This window comes from Nerophis ophidion, linkage group LG17 (genome assembly GCF_033978795.1).
Source record: "Nerophis ophidion isolate RoL-2023_Sa linkage group LG17, RoL_Noph_v1.0, whole genome shotgun sequence".
NCBI classification, from domain to species: domain Eukaryota; kingdom Metazoa; phylum Chordata; class Actinopteri; order Syngnathiformes; family Syngnathidae; genus Nerophis; species Nerophis ophidion.
In genome coordinates, this window is record NC_084627.1 from 10,690,448 (window position 1) to 10,710,735 (window position 20,288).

Here is a 20,288-nt window from a genome sequence, read left to right on the forward strand (position 1 = left end):
CACATTTTTTTGTTAAGGACATAACTCCACATGTGTTCATTCATAGTTTTGATGTGACAATCTACAATGTGAATACCGTATTTTTCGGATTATAAATCGCTCTGGAGTATAAATCGCACCGGTCGAAAATGCATAATGAAGAAGGAAAAAAACATAAGTTGCACTAGAGCAGTGGTTCTCAACCTTTTTTTCAGTGATGTACCCCCGGTGAACATTTTTTTAAATTCAAGTACCCCCTAATTAGAGCATACCATTTTTGGTTGAAAAAAAAAGAGATAAATAAGTAAAATACAGCACTTGTTATCAGTTTCTGATTTATTAAATTGTATATCCATCAATTTTCTACCGCTTATTCCCTTTTGGGGTTGCAGGGGGCGCTGGCGCCTATCTCAGCTACAATAACAGTGCAAAATATTGCTCATTTGTAGTGGTCTTTCCTGAACTATTTGGAAAAAAAAGATATAAAAATAACTAAAAACTTGTTAAAAAATAAACAAGTGATTCAATTATGAATAAAGATTTCTACACATAGAAGTAATCATCAACTTAAAGTGCCCTCTTTGGGGATTGTAATAGAGATCCATCTGGATTCATGAACTTAATTCTAAACATTTCTTCACAAAAAAATAAATCTTTATCATCAATATTTATGGAACTTGTCCACAAAAAATCTAACTGTCAACACTGAATATTGCATTGTTGCATTTCTTTTCACAGTTTATGAACTTCAATTCATATTTTTTGAAGTATTATTCAATAAATATGCTTATAAAGGATTTTTGAATTGTTGCTATTTTTAGAATATTTTTAATAAACTGTCACGTACCCCTTGGCATACCTTCAAGTACCCCCAGGGGTACCTGTACCCCCCATTTGAGAACCACTGCACTAGAGTGTAAGTCACATTTTTGGGGGGAAATTTATTTGATGAAACCCAACACCAAAAATAGACATTTGAAAGGCAATTTAAAATAAAGAATAGTGAACAACAGGCTGAATAAGTGTACGTTATATGAGGCATAAATAACCAACTGAGAAGGTGCCTGGTATGTTAACCTAACATATTATGGGAAGAGTCATTCAAATAACTATAACATATAGAACATGCTATACGTTTACCAAACAATCTGTCACTAATAATTGATAAATCCCATGAAATCTTCTTCCTCGATGTCTCTTCTAAACAACTCTGCCAACTCCAAAGGTTTGCGCCGCTTCCTCTTGTCGTTTTCTGCTGCATATTTCACTACGTCCAGCTTGTAATCTGCAGTACATGATTTCCTTTTCGGTGCCATTTTTGTTCAGCCCTTCTCAGTTTTTATAAGTTACCGGCAACGTTGAAATGATCCACTTTAATAGCTACGGCAGTAGCATATAGCACAGGGGTGCCCATTACGTCGATCGCGAGCTACCAGTCGACCGCGGGGGGTGTGTCAGTCGATCTCCAGCCAGGCTTTCAAAAAAAATAGACCTAAAAATTAGTGATCATCAATATTCACCTGACGTCACTTAAATGACATTCACGGTACCGGAGGGTCTTGTGAGATGACGCTGGCTGCTGCCAGTTAATTATTATGAGAAAATGACAGAGAGGAAGGCGAGAAACACTTTTTATTTCAACAGACTCTCGTGCCGTACCTTCCGTCAAAACTCTAAAGGCCGACTGCACATTTCCTATCTTCACAATAAAAGCCCTGCTTCATGCTGCCTGCGCTAACAAAATAAGAGTCTCGGAAAGCTGGCGTGCACATCACTTGTGCACGCCAGCTTTCCGAGACTCTTATTTTGTCTGGCGTGCACATCACTTGTGCACGCCAGCTTTCCGAGACTCTTATTTTGTTAGCGCAGGCAGCATGAAGCAGGGCTTTTATTGTGAAGATAGGAAATGTGCAGTCGGCCTTTAGAGTTTTGACGGAAGGTACGGCGCGAGAGTCTGTTGAAATAAAAAGTGTTTCTCGCCTTCCTCTCTGTCATTTTCTCATAATAATGAACTGGCAGCAGCCAGCGTCATCTCACAAGACCCTCGGGTGCCGTGAATGTCAATCAAGCAAGCTACGGAATTTGCCGCCAATGTTTTTCTTGTAAAGTGTATGGAAGCTGGATGAATTAGATGCCAAAAACCAACCACTTTCATGTGGTATTGTACAGAAAGGACAACTTTTTTCCTCCTCCATTTGAAAATGTGGGCGTTATCATCATTACTGTCTGATTCCAATCAATGCAAGTCATCAGAATCAGGTAATACACCAACTTATATTCTTGTCTTCGTGAAAGAAAGACATCTATATGTGTTACACATGCTTGTATTATCATTAAACACATTTAACTTGTTTACAAAACTGTCTCTTTCATAAATAAATAAATATAAATGATATATATAAATGAGGTAGATCCCCTCGAGTTGCTCAATTGAAAAGTAGCTCGCCTGCAGAAAAAGTGTGGGCACCCCTGATATAGCAGTTAGCATCCCATGACCCACAATGCACTTCTGCCATGACCCTCCCACGCCTAATTCTTTTTGGCTGACGTGTGTGTGACGATTGCTGACATTTTCTTCCTCTCTTCCGCAAATGAGATATTATTTGATATTTTACGGTAATGTGTTAATAATTTCACACATAAGTTGCTCCGGAGTATATGTCGCAGCCCGGCCAAACTATGAAAAAAAACTGCAATTTATAATCCGAAAAATACGGTAGTCATGAAAAAAAAGAAAACTCACTGAATGAGAAGGTGTGCAAACTTTTGGCCTGTACTGTATATCTTTTTACATTTCCCCCTCCGCAAAAGTGTAAATGTCTTTAAATACCATGCATGTGAAATGTCTGTAGAAATGTGCCTTTTAGAACAATCACTTTTGCATCAAAATATCAGTGCCTGTATTTTGATTTTTATGAAATATCAATACATCTAAACAAAATTGGTTGAACGCTCGCCTCAGCCGCAGGTACTCGTTTGTCCAGGAAGCACAGCTGCTAACTGTGTGTGTGTGTGTGTATGTTGTAGCTTTATCGTCGACTTTCGGAAGTTCTTGGCTTAAATGACGAGACGATGGTTCTGAGCGTCTTCATTGGGAAAATGTAAGTGGCGCTCACTGACGTGTGACTCTTCCAAACACAGCAGTGGACAAGAACGTGTCCAACGCCTCTCTCTCTCTCTTTCTTTGTCTCCCCCCCCTCCAGCATCACAAACTTGAAGTACTGGGGCCAATGTGAACCCATCACCTCCAAGACCCTCCAGCTGCTCAACGATCTTTCTTTAGGATATCCTTGACAAGCATTTCTGACCATGTCGGCTCATTAAAGGCCTACTGAAATGAGATTTTCTTATTTAAACGGGGATAGCAGGTCCATTCTATGTGTCATACTTAGATCATTTTGCGATATTGCCATATTTTTGCTGAAAGGATTTAGTAGAGAACATCGACGATAAAGTTCGCAACTTTTGGTCACTTATAAAAAAGCCCTGCCTGTACCGGAAGTAGCAGACGATGTGCGCGTGACGTCACGGGTTGTGGAGCTCCTCACATCTGAACATTGTTTACAATCATGGCCACCAGCAGCGAGAGCGATTCGGACCGAGAAAGCGATGATTTTCCCCATTAATTTGAGCGAGGATGAAAGATTCGTGTGTTTTCCGTTCGGGCTCCAGTACTCTGGAACGCCCTCCCGGTAACAGTTCGAGATGCTACCTCAGTAGAAGCATTTAAGTCTCACCTTAAAACTCATTTGTATACTCTAGCCTTTAAATAGACCTCCTTTTTAGACCAGTTGATCTGCCGCTTCTTTTCTTTCTCCTATGTCCCCCCCTCCCTTGTGGAGGGGGTCCGGTCCGATGACCATGGATGAAGTACTGGCTGTCCAGAGTCGAGACCCAGGATGGACCGCTCGTCGGGACCCATGATGGACCGCTTGCCCGTGTATCGGTTGGGGACATCTCTATGCGGCTGATCCGCCTCCGCTTGAGATGGTCTCCTGTGGACGGGGCTCTCGCTGCTGTCTTGGATCCGCTTGAACTGAACTCTCGCGGCTGTGTTGGAGCCACTATGGATTGAACTTTCACAGTATCATGTTAGACCCGCTCGACATCCATTGCTTTCGGTCCCCTAGAGGGGGGGGGGTTGCCCACATCTGAGGTCCTCTCCAAGGTTTCTCATAGTCAGCATTGTCACTGGCGTCCCACTGGATGTGAATTCTCCCTGCCCACTGGGTGTGAGTTTTCCTTGCCCTTTTGTGGGTTCTTCCGAGGATGTTGTAGTCGTAATGATTTGTGCAGTCCTTTGAGACATTTGTGATTTGGGGCTATGTAAATAAACATTGATTGATTGATTGATTGATTGATAAGGGAAGTGAGAGTGAAGAAAAAAACGAGGGCAGTGGGAGCGATTCAAATGTTATTAGACAAATTTACTAGGATAATTCTGGAAAATCCCTTATCTGCTTATTGTGTTACTAGTGTTTTAGTGAGATTATATGGTCGTACCTGTACAACCTTTCTTCAGCACCAGTCGACGGGTGGTGCCGATGCCCATCTCTGCCCTTCGCAAGGGACCCTCTTCGAAACACTATCTTTCGAAATGATCGCCGCATAATACACTGTACTTTGTGTGTGTGGTCCAATCCAACCGTGTTCGCTTGACCGCTGTGTGCCATAGTAAAGCTTCACCGTCAATTTTTGGGAATGTAAACAATGAAACACCGGCTGTGTTTGTGTTGCTAAAGGCGGCCGTTATACACCGCTTCCCACCTACAGCTTTCTTCTTTGATGTCTCCAATGCTCATTGAACAAATTGCAAAAGATTCAGCAACACAGGTGTCCAGAATACTGTGGAATTATGCGATGAAAACATATGACTTATAGCTGGGAACGATGCTGGAACAAAATGTCCTCGACAATCCGTGATGTCGAGCCGGATATTTCGGCGCAAAATTTAAATTTGCAATTGAGTAAACTAAACCGGCCGTATTGGCATGTGTTGCAATGTTAATATTTCATCATTTGTGTATAAACTATCAATCTGCGTGGTCTGTAGTAGTGACTTTCAGTAAGCCTTTAAGTGTCGTAGCAAACTGTAATTGAATGAAAACCCGAATATCAAGTCTTGATCCTTGATTGACGTCTCCACGTACAGTAGTGTCAGGAAGTTGGTGAAGCTCAGTGCGGTCCAGTTCATGCTCAACAATCACACGGTGAGTACGTTCCTCGCCGATGCCCACACCTGCACGACTTCTTGCTGACTTCTTCCCGGTGTCTTCTTTTAGAGCGAGCACTTCTCCTTTCTGGGTGTCAACAACCAGTCAAACTTGAGCGACATGAGATGTCGTACCACTTTCTACACGGCACTGGGGCGCCTCCTCATGGTGGATCTGGGTAAGCGCAGATGCATGTTCTCCTTGTCCTACCGTTTTATTGCATCATCAGGTTCATCACCGCTGATTGAATTGTTATAATCATTGCTGAATAGCGTTTATATAGAACAGGTCTATACTAGGGATGCACCGAAATGAAAATTTGTGGCCGAAGCCGAAACCAAATACAATTTGAGCGCTTGGCCAAAGGCCGAATACCAAATACCGAATAATAAATGCTGTTTTTCACAACTTTTTTATATTGCATAAATAGCCTAGAATACATTTTTAGACATGTTTTTCAAATAAAGTAAATTTTTATTGAATATTGACATTTTTTAATATTCCAATAGCTTTTGCGTTTTCAAAAAAACAACAGTTTTTCATTTATATTAGGCCTTCAAACAAAACATGCATTCCAAAAAAAAAACAAAGTGCATTAAAGTGGATAAACCCACAACAAATGAATTATTGTCCTTTTGGCAAAAGTCTGCTTAGCCACAGTAGATATGCTAATAATGTAAACAAAGGCCCCACTAAATCTCAATAAGTGTGTGCTTGTAACCTCATACACTTATACAGGTAGCCTACACAACAGGCTAATAATGTAAACAGAGGCCCCACTAAATCTCAATAAGTGTGTGCTTGTAACCTCATACACTTATACAGGTACACAACACATCCCAGGCCAGAACAGATTTGTCAATAACAGTACTTCAGCTTCAGAATAAAAAGAAGGAAACTAATTATGTATAAAACAATTTAAATTTAACACTGCACGTTGGTTGATTGCGTCACCGTGTCAAAAAATTACGTCTTTGCGTCACACGCCACTATTCGGCCTTGCTTTTTTTAACTCATTCCACCAAATGCCGAATGTGGCTTTTTTTGCCATATTCGGCCGAATTTATTCGGTTACCGATTAATCGGTGCATCCCTAGTCTATACATTATAGATTATGGTGACGGCCTGGCGAAGTTGGTAGAGTGGCCGTCCCTGCAATCTGAAGGTTACTGGTTCAATCCCCACCTTCTACCATCCTAGTCACCTCCGTTGTGTCCTTGGGCAAGACACTTCACCCTTGCTCCTGATGGGTCCTGGTTAGCGCCTTGCATGCCAGCTCCCTCCATCAGTGTGTGAATGGGTGAATGTGGAAATACTGTCAAAGCGCATTGGGCTCCTTAAAAAGGGGTAGAAAAGCGCTATACAAGTACAACCCATTTACCATTTAGACATTATTGTGAGTTTTTCTGTTAAAGGGGAACATTATCACAATTTCAGAAGGGTTAAAAACAATAAAAATCAGTTCCCAGTGGCTTGTTGTATTTTTTGAAGTATTTTTCAAAATTTTACCGGTCTCGGAATATCCCTAAATAAAGCTTAAAGTGCCTTATTTTCGCTATCTTCGAAACCACTATCCATTTCCCTGTGACGTCATACAGTGCTGCCAATGTAAACAAACAGTGGGAATACCACAGCAAGATATAGTGACATTAGCTCGGATTCAAACTCGGATTTCAGCGACTTAAGCGATTCAACAGATTACGCAAGTATTGAAACAGATGGTTGGAGTATGAAAATATTGAAGAAGAAACTGAAGCTATTGAGCGAATAGCTATTGACGCTATTCATAGCCACAGCATGGCCGAATAGCTGCGTTAGCATCGCCGGTAAAATGTGCGGACCAAACGATCAGGACTTTCGCAACTTTTGACACTGGAGCAACTTAAATCCGTCGATTGGTAAGTGTTTTTTTCGCATTAAATGTGGGTGGAAGGAAACGTACTATAGTTGCAAATGCATCTACAGTCTATCCATACATCTCTGTGCCATGTCTGCTTTAGCACCGCCCGTAAATAGCATGTTAGCATCGATTAGCGTAGCATGTTAGCATCGATTAGCTGGCAGTCAACATCAACAAAACTCACCTTTGTGATTTCGTTGACTATCGTTGCAAATGCATCTGCAGGTTATCCATACATCTCTGTGCCATGTCTGTCTTAGCATCGCCGGTCAAATGTGGAGACACTCTGGCACATTCAATGGGGGTCTGGCGGCAGACACTTTGGCATCTTCGGGCCAGTGGTGCAACTTGAATCCCTCCCTGTTAGTGTTGTTACACCCTCCGACAACACACCGACGAGGCATGATGTCTCCAAGGTTCCAAAAAATAGTCAAAAAAATGAAAAATAACAGAGCTCAGACCCGCTGTTTGTAATGTGTTGAAAATGAAAATGGCGGGTGTGTTACCTCGGCGACGTCACATTCTGACGTCATCGCATCCAGCGCGATAAACAGAAAGGCGTTTAATTCGCCAAAATCACCCATATAGAGTTCGGAAATCGGTTAAAAAAATATATGGTCTTTTTTCTGCCCCATCAAGGTATATATTGACGCTTACATAGGTCTGCTGATAATGTTCCCCTTTAATAAAAAAGGAAAAAGAACCCAAGCACACATACTGTACAGCAGATTTTTACTCCATCCATCCATCCATCCATCGCGCAAAAGCAATAATTCTCATAGTAAGATTTCACGTGTTTGAAATACCAGATTTTTCGGACTAGAAGTCGCAGTTTTTTTCATAGTTTGGCTCGGGGTGCGACTTATACTCAGGAGCAACTTATGTGTCAAATTATTAACATGTTACCGTAAAATATCAAATAATATTATTTAGACGTATAAGATCTCATGGGATTTATCGATAGTTTGGTAAAGGTATAGCATGTTCTATATGTTATTTGAATGACTCTTACCATAATATGTTAGGTTAACATAGCAGGCACCTTCTCAGTTGGTTATTTATGCCTCATATAACGTACACTTATTCAGCCTTTTGTTCACTATTCTTTATTTATTTTATATTGCCTTTCTAATGTCTATTCTTGGTGTTGGGTTTTATCAAATAAATTTCCCCTAAAAATGCGACTTTTACATGTTTTTTTTTTTCCTTCTTTATTATGCATTTTCAGCAGGTGCGACTTATACTAAGAAAAATACGGTATGTTTTATCTTGTAAGCCACTGAATGCGCACTGTTCTTCAGGTGAAGATGAGGAGCAGTTTGAACAGTTCATGCTTCCCCTGACGGTGGCCTTTGAAGCCGTGGCCCAGATGTTGAGCACTAGCACCTTCAACGAGCAGGAGGCCAAGGTAACAGACCCGTTGCAGCACCATGCTAAGTTTACCTGTAGGATCTGATTATTCCCTCCCTCTGGGATTTCACCGGCTTTTTTGGTGATTTTGGCCGCCTTTAAGTGTGTATAATCTAATGTGATGTCGTTGTGGCTTGAGCAGCCCTTTGAGACACTAATGATTTAGGGCTATATAAGTAAACATGGATTGATTGATTGGTTAAAGCAGCCATTCTGTAGTACCTTTTAGCTTCCCTTTCTTTTTTGTCGTTTTTTTAGGAGTTCATACATTGTCTACGAGCTCTGTTACATGTTGCTGCATCTGCCATTTAAAAAAAAAAAAAAAAAAAAGTGCTTTTATTTTGAAGGCTACAAGTTGTTGAATGAGAGATTATGAGACATGATGGTTTTATGTCCACATCACTTTTGATTGCTTAGACCAGGGGAACCCACACTTTTTCTGCAGGCGGACTACTTTTCTATGGACCAAGTGGAGGGGATCTACATCATTCATATATATCATTTATATTAATTTATCAATCAATCCAATTCATTTTTTATATATAGCACATATAAACAACAAGAATGTTTCCAAAGTGCTGCACAGCCATGTTAAAAACATTATTAAAAACAATATTATGCTCCACCAATGACAGAATAAACACAAAAAAATAAATAAATATGATTAAAAAACATTTTAAAGGGTAAAATCAATTAAAACAGTAAAATAGAAATCAAAATGTATAAAAAACTAGGGCTGGGCAACGATTAAAAATTTTAATCGAAGTTAATCGCGCTATTTCTCTGATTGATCGCGATTAACTGCATTGTATACGCAAAGCCCAATAATGAATTCAAAAGTAGTGTGTAGTGCACCTTTATTGGAATATGCTCCCACATGAACAAAAGAGCCAAAACATTTGTTGTGCAAACACAATTTAAATCAGTCCTTGTTAAACAGTAGCAGTTAAATAGCATATTTTATGAAAATCAACTCAAAAAATGTAAATACAAACATTTAAGCTTATTTCCACTTCCAGGGTATTTAAGTTATCCTGTTTGTTATGGAAAATAAATATAACCTACATACAAATCTCTGAGCCACAATCATAACATCTGAACAGGCAATTTCTGAGGTAACAGCAGAAACATTTTTTTTTTATCAGGGATCTTATGTTTAAAAAACCTATATTATAGGTAGTGGGCTGTTTTAGGGAATCTTTGATCAAATTATCCGTAGTAGCAATATTAATAATGTTGTGTTTATTCTGCGTAGTGCACTTAAAATAATTATGACCATATCTAGGAATTGATATGATGCCTTTCTTTGATAAACTGAACGCATCATATACATGGTACTATACTGTGATGTTATGAGCCAGGGGAAAAAAGAACTACCCTACCCAGCATGCAACAGGAGTGACGAGCATGCGCGGTAGTCCGGTATAGGTTGTGTCGCCATGACGGCATCTTGTATGTTGTGATATGCACGCTCTGAAAGTAAACGTTAAAAACTCATCCAACACGCCTCGTCTGCATTATTCATAAATAGACAGACAACACAAATACTCCGCTGCTTCACAGGCCGCTGGATGTAGCCGGCAAAGTATTCCCATGCTAGCTAGCCGGTCTAGCAAGCACGCGTCATTCAGTCCAAAACGGCCCGATCTATCCACATCCAGAATTGTCTGGCGGTCGTAAGTGATCCCGGAGTGACCACGCTGTAAGCCAGCCAGGAAATTTGCAGAATTGTCCGGTATTTTTGCCAAATGTTCCATCTTTACCAAGAGCCCCTCGACGCCGGGCGACGCCATCTTGTTAAGAAAAGGCGTTAACAAAATAAAAGCATGTAAACAACATATGCAAATGTGCGATAAAATAATTGTCGGCGTTAATAGATTGATGAGTTAACTCATAATTACCGCATTAATTTGCCCAACCCTATAAAAAACACAAGAGGACAACAGAGGACCACACAACTCACGTAGTGTTAAAAGCCAAAGAATAAAAGTGGGTCTTAAGACGAGACTTAAAACACTCCACTTTGAACATGGAGCGGCAGAGTGTTCCAGAGCTTAGGGCCGACCACAGAGAAGGCCCTGTCTCCCCTGGTTTTAAGTCTGGTCTTGGGCACCACGAGCTGGAGCTGGCTCTCGGACCTCAGAGCGCGCGCAGGAATGTAAATTTGGATAAGGTCCGAGATATACTGAGGTGCCAGTCCATGTAAATAATTAAAAACTAACAGCAATGTTTTAAAATCAATTCTAAAATGAACAGGGAGCCAGTGCAAACTCCTGAAGAATTGGGGTTATATGCTGGCGTTTCCTGGTCCCTGTTAAAAGTCGTGCTGCCGCGTTCTGGACTAACTGCAACCGGGAGAGAGCTTTTTGGCCAATGCCAGCATAAAGTGCATTGCAGTAGTCCAGGCCACTTGAAATAAAAGCATGCACCACTTGTTCAAAAAGGTTAAAAGATAAAAACGGTTTTACCTTTACTAAAAGACGAAGGTGATAAAAACACGATTTCAAAACGCCATTGACTTGTTTGTCAAGTTTAAAATCGCTTTCTATAGTGACGCCAAGGCTGGTGACTTTGGGACGCACATCATTTTGCAATGGTCCCAAGTCAGTGAGGGCCGGACCGAAAACTAAAATTTCCGTTTTTCCCTCATTCATTATTAAAAAATTCTGGGCTAACCAAGCCTTGACGTCGCATGGACAGTTAGTCATTTAGTTATGAAAGAGACATTTTTGTTAACAAGTCAAATGTTTTTAATGATAATACAAGCATGTTTAACACATATAGATTAAAGGGGTGTAACTGTACACAAAAATTTCGATTCGGTACGTACCTCGGTTCAGATGTCACGGTTCGGTTCATTTTCGGTACAGTAAGAAAACAACAAAATATACATTTTTTGGTTATTTATTTACCAAATTTGCAAAATCTTCCACCAAAAATATTTTTCTTTTTTCTTGGTGGAATATTTGATCTGAAGTGATGGGAACCTTGGCTAGGTCAATAATTCATAATGACATTGATTTTGATTCAATATTATAGAATAGAATAGAAAGTACTTAATTGATCCTTGGGGGAAATTCAGCACCACAGTTCGCTCACAATAGACAAAAATAATAATAATAAATATTATAATATATATAATATATTATATATATATAAATAATATAAATGTATTCTACATATACTCTACATATGTTTGTTTTGAGCAATGCCAGTTTGAAAGAAAGAAAAAACAGGTTTGTTTTATCAGTCAACATTGCAACTTTTTCTAAATTACATTTAACCTTTAACCTTTTTAATTTCACTTTTGTTATGTTTTTGTTTATTTTCATAGTATTTTTAGAATGTGCCGTGGGCCTTTTAAAAAATTAGCAGTGGGCTGCAAATGGCCTCCGGAGCACACTTTTGACACAAAAATTAAATCTTGAAAAATCTATGGATAAAAAGCAGATGCATGCGCTCTCTCTGTCTCTCCCTCTCCCTCACAAATGCTGCTGCGCGCGCAATTTGTTTTGTTTTTAACCTTTTTAACTCTGAACGTACATTGAAAATACACGCAATCATAACTCGAGGTGTTTGGGGGGCCCCGCCCGGGCGGCCCTGCAGGGGGGGTTGGGTCCGGTGAGGGGAGGGCGTGTTAACAAGGAGCTGTCAGGGCGGAGTTTCTTAAATCCCTCAAATGTCCGGCATTTTGGTTATTGTTTACACTAGGTGCAGTACGCTACTTAATATGTTCGTGTGGAAACTCGTTCGGTACACCACCGCACCGAAGCGGAAACCCCGTACCGAAACGGTTCCATAAAATACCCGTACCGTTACACCCCTAATAGATTCCTTTCTTTCGTGAAGACAAGAATATAAGTTGGTGTATGACCTGATTCTGATGACTTGCATTGATTGGAATCAGACAGTAGTCATGATAACGTCCACATTTTCAGATGGAGGAGAAAAAAAGTCCTCCTTTCTGTCCAATACTACATGAAAGTGGTTAGTTTTTGGCGTCTTATTTGTCCAGCTTCCATACTCCTTTTTATACATTTTGCAAGAAATACATTGACGGCCAACTCCGTAGCTTGCTAACTTGTGCACGCTAGCTTTCTAAGACTTTTATTTTGTTAGCGCAGGCAGGATGAAGCAGCGCTTTTATTGTGCTTAAAACAGAAAGTAACCAAATATTAATAAGTGGATTATTAATAGTTTTGATCAAATAATACAACCAGAAATGATGAAATATGTTAATGCAAATCATCAGAATGATCCTATTAACATTTACATACCAAAAAATTAGGGGTGTAACGGTACATGTATTTGTATTAAACCGTTTCGATACGGGGGTTCGGTTCGGAGGTGTACCGAACGAGTACACATGCTAGCAGCGACCGGGCTAGGACAACATGTAAAAGCCAGAGCTTGAAGACCCTCCTGCCTCGTTAAGATCTTCCGTTTGGGAACACTTTGGCTGCGCGATACAACAATGGAGGACGGAGGTTTGCAGACATTGTTCAGCAGTTGCTTCTGACAACATGTGTTGCATCTTTCCTGCTTCCGGCTCGAGGAGTGCAGGGGAGACACTCCTCCAGGGCTGATGTATTCACAGGGGCAACACCCTTCACTCTACTCTGCAGTGGGTCTCCACAGCTCCGGACTCCAGGGTAAATGAAGAGTCTGGTGATTAGTTGCAAATCGTGGCTTTATTGAGGTCTTGCACAATCCAATCCCAAAAAATATTAGCCACTCCAGCACTCTACCGCTCCTTCACCTTGCTCGCCCACACACGCACCTCAATGCTGTCACATATTAAAGGGCCACACACACACATACGCTACTCATAACACATGCTAAACCATTTGAAGAGTCACCACCGCATTCAAGCAGCCTCTCCACGGCGAGTCAGGCAGGGCTAAAGCAATAACAAATGTTTTTATAGCAGCAGATTTAAGTCCATATTGTATTAAAAACTAGTTTTGACTCACTTCTATGGTGGAATAACAATGAGCCCATATATCCTCTTACTGCCAAGTTAGCCAGGCTAGGGGGGGAAAAAAAGTTAATCTGAGGCTGAGTTGACTTGAAACTGTTTAATGTTGCACTTTTTATATGTAGAAGAAAAGTTTTGTCATTTTATGTAATCCGAGCAACAACTTGAGGCAGTTTGATTTGGATTGACGTGGACCCCGACTTAAACAAGTTGAAAAACTTATTGGAGTGTTTGCATTCAGTGGTCAATTGTAGGGAATATGTACTGTACTGTGCAATCTACTAATAAAAGTCTCAATCAAAAAAAGAAACCATTCTGAGCCTGATCTTATTTAGTTTTTATTTTATATATGTTGACCACATTAACCCTGGCATTGGACCTTGTGTGTAAATGTATGTTATGCCATTGTTTACACATTTGGTAAATAAATAACCAAAAAATGTATATTTTGTTGTTTTTTTACTGTACCGAAAATGAACCGAACCGTGACCTCTAAACAGAGGCACGTACCGAACCGAAATGTTTGTGTACCGTTACACCCCTAAAAATAATATATATATATAGTGATATATATCATTATGCAAGAGGCTGCAATATATATCACAGTATATTAGGGGTGTAACGGTACTTGTATTTGTATTGAACAGTTTCGGTACGGGGGTTTCGGTTGGTGCGGAGGAATACCGAACGTGTTCAACATGTACATATGAAGTAGCCGCCTATCCTAAAGTCTTAACAAGCTGCTCTGCTCCGTTCTGCCTCTGTCTCCTACACAGCACCCTGCATTGTCCCGCCCACACAATCATCTGATTGGTTACATACAAAGCCAATCAGCAATGCGTATTCAGAGCGGACGTCGTCAAGGCTTCAGTGTCGATGTCGAGTAGATAGGTGTTTAGCAGGGGAGCAACTCACTCTCCCCAAATTATATTCCAAGTCAACTACTTTCTAAACATCACTATGAGCCCGTTGACCTTCTAAAAACAAACTGCAGCTCAGCTCACTCGCAGTCCTGACTTTAGGTGAAGGCTAGTTAGCTTTTAGCGAAACGTTAACTCATTTTGCGGTGTGTGTGTGTATGTGTGTGTTGCAGACCGTGTTGACTGAGTTGTGTTGAAGCAGCAAAAAAGGACATTATATTAAATGAAGGGTTTCTGTCTCTGATAGTGTATAAAATAATTTAAGTGCATCATAAAGCCTACATAAACTCCATGGTGTTCAGGGATGAATTTTCAGCTATAGTTACATTAATCATTAGTAATGTAGCAGCCTAGTTTTGAATGGCAGGGTCCCTGCTATCACATGTTGATAAAAATATAACATTTACATAATAAAAATCAACTACAGGCTTCCCCCAATGCTGTAATAAATTAAGCATGATGAGTTGACTTGAAACTGTTTAATGTTGCACTTTTTATATGTAGAAGAAAAGTTGTCATTTTATTCCATCTAAGCAACAACTTGAGGCAGTTTAAAAAGGATTAATGTGGGCAGAATTATTATAGTGCTCCCAATGTTAAAAGGATCAAGCTATTGTTTACAAATTTGGTAAATAAATACCCCAAAAATGTATATTTTGTTGTTTTCTTACTGTACTGAAAATGAACCGAACCGTTACCTCTAAACCGAGGTACGATTTTTGTGTACCGTTACACCCCTACAGTATATACAGTATATTGCAATATAGATTTTAGGCCATATCGTCCATCCCTATTAGAAAGCATGTTTGTGACTCCTGGAGCGTCTTTCTTTCCACACGCGCCAACACTCTTGTGTCCAGAATGTGATCTAAGACGAAACCTCTTTTTTATTTTTTTTTTCAGAGAACTTTGGTGGGTTTGGTGCGAGATTTACGAGGTATCGCGTTCGCCTTTAATGCCAAGACCAGCTTCATGATGCTTTTTGACTGGATGTATCCTCGCCGCCGCAGCAGCCCTGCTTTGAGTTCCACGTTCTTGTCGAGTGTGCAGCTTTCCTTGATTCAGGTCCACAGATACCCAGCCTACATGCCCATCCTGCAGCGGGCCATCGAGCTGTGGTACCACGACCCGGCATGCACCACGCCTGTGCTCAAACTCATGGCTGAGCTGGTTCACAACAGGTAAGGCGTGCGCAGAGCACACGAGAGGGGGGGGGAGGCCGGGCTTTCTGCTTCGCCGCTCCCAGTCTGTGTTGAATGCGCTCCCTGACCACCTGAGGGCACCACAGACTGTGAATGCTTTTAAAAGAGACTTAAAAACCCTTTTTTTTTAAAAAATTAAGTAAATAAAAAAGGCTTTTTTTTTAGATGTATGCGTGCTAGTTGTAGTTTTTATTTTTATTTTATTTTATTTTTTTTAGTACACTGTAGCACTTTGAGGTCGTTTGGTCAATGGAAAGTGATTTTTACAAATAAAATCTATTATCATTGTCTCAAATGTTGCAGATCTCAGCGGCTCCAGTTCGACGTGTCGTCGCCAAACGGCATCCTGCTTTTCCGAGAAACCAGCAAGATGATCACAACCTACGGTGACCTGCGCTTCACCTTGTCGGAACGCTCAAACACAGCAGGTTCATTTACAGATTTGGACTCGTGTGTCCGACAGGCAATCGCATCCTGACGCTGGGCGACGTCCCGAAGGACCAGGTGTACAGCGTGAAGCTGAAAGGGGTCAGCGTGTGCTTCGCCATGCTGAAGGCGGTGCTCAGCGGGAACTACGTCAACTTCGGCGTGTTCCGTCTCTACGGCGACGACGCCCTGGACAACGCCTTACAGACCTTCATCAAGCTGCTGCTGTCTATCCCTCACAGCGACCTGCTGGTGCGTGTCGCCTCGCATCTCAAGTGTCACGTAGCGCCGCTGAGTCGCTCACCTTTTTTGAAATGCTGCGCCCCCACAGGACTATCCCAAACTCAGCCAGTCCTTCTACTCCCTGTTGGAGGTTCTGACCCAGGACCACATGAACTTTATCGCCAGCCTGGAGCCTCACATGGTCATGTACATCCTGTCGTCCATATCCGAGGGCCTCACCGCGCTTGGTAACTGCCTCTTTTTCTTCTCGTTATACTTGCAAGCAGCCACGCCTTCGGCGTTAACTGCAAACATGGCGCCAATTTTAACGCTTTAGTTAAACTTGGCAAGTATGTTGCAGACCTTACCCATCTCATTGGTAAATATTTTACACTAAAGTTAAAGGCCTACTGAAAGCCACTACTAGCGACCACCCAGTCTGATAGTTTATATATCAATGATGAAATATTAACATTGCAACACATGCCAATACGGCCGCTTTAGTTTACTAAATTGCAATTTTAAATTTCACGCGGAAGTATCATGCTAAAATGTCATGTGCGCGAGACGTCACGCATTGTAGAGGACATCTTGTTCCAGCACCGTTCCCAGCTATAAGTCGTCTGTTTTCATCGCATAATTCCACAGTATTCTGGACATCTGTGTTGCTGAATCTTTTGCAATTAGTTCAATGAATAATGGAGACGTCATTGTCATTGCGGCCGCCTTTAGCAACACAAACACAGCCGGTGTTTCATTGTTTACATTCCTGAAAGATGACGGTGAAGCTTTACTATGGAACAGAGCGGTCAAGTGAACACGGTTGGATTGGACCACACACACAAAGTACAGCGTATTATGCAGCGATCATTTCGAAAGATCGTGTTTCGAAGAGGGTCCCTTGCGAAGGGCGGCCGACCTTCAGGTTGTACAGGTACGACCATATAATCTCACTAAAACACTAGTAACACAATAAGCAGATAAGGGATTTTCCAGAATTATCCTAGTAAATGTGTCTAATAACATCTGAATCGCTCCCACTGTAGTCTTTTTTTTTTTTACTTTCTAGTCCTTCACTCTCACTTTTCTCATCCACGAATCTTTCATCCTCGCTCAAATTAATGGGGAAATCGTCGCTATCTCGGCTGCTGGTGGCCATGATTGTAAACAATGTTCAGATGTGAGGAGCTCCACAACCCGTGACGTCACGCGCACATCGTCTGCTACTTCCGGTACAGGCAAGGCTTTTTTATCAGCACCAAAAGTTGCGAATTTTATCGTGGATGTTCTCTACTAAATCCTTTCAGCAAAAATATGGCAATATCGCAAAATGATCAAGTATGACACAAAGAATGGATCTGCTATCCCCGTTTAAATAAGAACATCTCATTTCAGTAGTTCTTTAAAGTCCCAACGATTTTCTCACACACACACTAGGTGTGGTGAAATGTGTCTTCTGCATTTGACCCATCCCCATGTTCACCCCTGGGAGGTGAGGGGAGCAGTGAGTAGCAGCTGTTACCGCGCCCGGGAATAATTTCTGTGATTTAACCCCCAATTTCAACCCTCGATGGTGAGTGCCAAGCAGGGAGGTAATGGGTCTCATTTTTTTTAGTCTTTGGTATGACTTTACGACCTTACAGTCTGTACAAACACCAGACTCAGATACCTGAGTGGAGGGGCTGTCATGTGACTTCAAAGGACTTTGTGTCAGATTTGTTGAAAAACTTCATGCTGAACAATGTCCGATTGTAGTCAAATGTTTCAAGATGACAACTTTTCGTAAAAAATTGTTAAGGCGGCTGCCTTAAAGGGGAACATTATCACAATTTCAAAAGGGTTAAAAACAATAAAAATCAGTTCCCAGTGGCTTGTTGTATTTTTTGAAGTTTTTTTCAACATTTTATCGGTCTCGGAATATCCCTAAATAAAGCTTTAAAGTGCCTTATTTTCGCTCTCTACGAAGACACTGGCCATTTCCCTGTGACGTCACACAGTGCTGCCAATGTAAACAAACAATGGGAATACCACAGCAAGATATAGTGACATTAGCTCAGATTCAAACTCGGATTTCAGCGACTTAAGCGATTCAACAGATTACGCACGTATTGAAACAGATGGTTGGAGTATGAAAATATTGAAGAAGAAACTGAAGCTATTGAGCGAATAGCTATTGACGCTATTCATAGCCATAGCATGGCCGAATAGCTGCGTTAGCATCGCCGGTAAAATGTGCGGACCAAACGATCAGGACTTTCGCATCTTTTGACACTGGAGCAACTTAAATCCGTCGATTGGTAAGTGTTTTTTCGCATTAAATGTGGGTGGAAGTAAACGTAATATAGTTGCAAATGCATCTACAGGTTATCCATACATCTCTGTGCCATGTCTGCTTTAGCACCGCCAGTAAATAGCATGTTAGAATCGATTAGCTGGCAGTCAACATCAACAAAACTCACCTTTGTGATTTCGTTGACTTTATCGTTGCAAATGCATCTGCAGGTTATCCATACATCTCTGTGCCATGTCTGTCTTAGCATCGCCGGTCAAATGTGGAGACACTCTGGCACATTCAATGGGGGTCTGGCGGCAGACACTTTGGCATCTTCGGGCCAGAGGTGCAACTTGAATCCCTCCCTGTTAGTGTTGTTACACCCTCCGACAACACACCGACGAGGCATGATGTCTCCAAGGTTCCAAAAAATAGTCAAAAAAACGGAAAATAACAGAGCTGAGACCCGGTGTTTGTAATGTGTTAAAAATGAAAATGGCGGGTGTGTTACCTCGGCGACGTCACATTCTGACGTCATCGCTTCCAGCGCGATAAACAGAAAGGCGTTTAATTCGCCAAAATTCACCCATTTAGAGTTCGGAAATCGGTTAAAAAAATAGATGGTCTTTTTTCTGCACCATCAAGGTATATATTGACGCTTACATAGGTCTGATGATAATGTTCCCCTTTAACAACAAAGCGTTGCGGGAAACCCTGGAAGAGTGTGGAAAACATTGTGTGCTATCAGGGTGATGTTTGTGTTGCAGACACCATGGTGTGCACGGGCTGCTGCTCCAGTCTGGACCACATCGTCACCTACCTGTTTAAGCAGCTGTCCCGCTCCACCAAGAAGCGTCCCACCCCCATGGCCACGGACGACCGCTTCCTGCACATCATGCAGCAGCACCCGGAGATGATCCAACAGGTGACGCACCTTGGCGCCCGCCATTTCTCTTCTCTTTTCTTTCTGTAACGAGTGATGGCCGCGCAGATGCTGTCCACGGTCCTGAACATCATCATCTTTGAGGACTGCCGAAACCAGTGGTCCATGTCCCGACCCCTCTTAGGCCTCATCCTCCTCAACGAGAAGGTGAATGATTACACACACACACACACACACCTGGTGATACTTAAAAGTGTGCTTGGCTGGCAGTACTTTGCCGACCTGAGGAACAGCATCGTCAACAGCCAGCCTCCAGAGAAGCAGCAGGCCATGCACTTGTGTTTTGAGAACCTCATGGAAGGAATCGAACTCAACCTCCTTACCAAGAACAGAGACAGGTAATTAGTGTTGGACCAATACCAATATTTTGGTACCGGTACCAAAATGTATTTTGATACCTTTTCAATACATTTTTAAACCTCTAAAGCAGGGGTGTCAAACTCATTTTAGATCGGGGCCCACATGGAGTGAAGTGAATTATATTTATATAGCGCTTTTTCTCTAGTGACTCAAAGCGCTTTACATAGTGAAACCCAATATCTAAGTTACATTCAAACCAGTGTGGGTGGCACTGGGAGCAGGTGGGTAAAGTGTCTTGCCCAAGGACACAACGGCAGTGACTAGGATGGCGGAAGCGGGAATCGAACCTGCAACCCTCAAGTTGCTGGCACGGCCACTCTACCAACCGAGCTAAACCGCCCCACATGGAGAAAAATCTACTCTCGAGTGGTAAAATCACGACACGATGACTTAAAAATAAAGATAACTTTTCGTTGTTTAAAAATAGAACAAGCACATTCTGACACTTACATGTTGCTGTTAA

At 41.5% G+C, this 20,288-nt stretch overlaps 1 protein-coding gene across 4 annotated transcripts in view; it reads left to right on the forward strand.

Moving 5' to 3' along the window:
* xpo7 (exportin 7) overlaps window positions 1-20,288 on the forward strand; it is a 52,758-nt gene that overhangs the window by 29,517 nt on the left and 2,953 nt on the right. For 3 of the 4 annotated variants that reach the window (XM_061876215.1, XM_061876218.1, XM_061876217.1), the window contains 13 exons: window positions 3,007-3,080; window positions 3,183-3,263; window positions 5,126-5,189; window positions 5,262-5,370; window positions 8,394-8,500; window positions 15,304-15,392; window positions 15,474-15,581; window positions 15,906-15,988; window positions 16,066-16,280; window positions 16,360-16,498; window positions 19,290-19,447; window positions 19,514-19,612; window positions 19,676-19,803. In XM_061876215.1, coding sequence (XP_061732199.1) covers window positions 3,007-3,080; window positions 3,183-3,263; window positions 5,126-5,189; window positions 5,262-5,370; window positions 8,394-8,500; window positions 15,304-15,392; window positions 15,474-15,581; window positions 15,906-15,988; window positions 16,066-16,280; window positions 16,360-16,498; window positions 19,290-19,447; window positions 19,514-19,612; window positions 19,676-19,803 — 1,454 coding nt within the window. Of the gene's footprint in view, window positions 1-3,006; window positions 3,081-3,182; window positions 3,264-5,125; window positions 5,190-5,261; window positions 5,371-8,393; window positions 8,501-15,303; window positions 15,393-15,473; window positions 15,582-15,905; window positions 15,989-16,065; window positions 16,281-16,359; window positions 16,499-19,289; window positions 19,448-19,513; window positions 19,804-20,288 lie in introns of all 4 variants that reach the window. The other variant, XM_061876216.1, reaches the window with a different exon arrangement.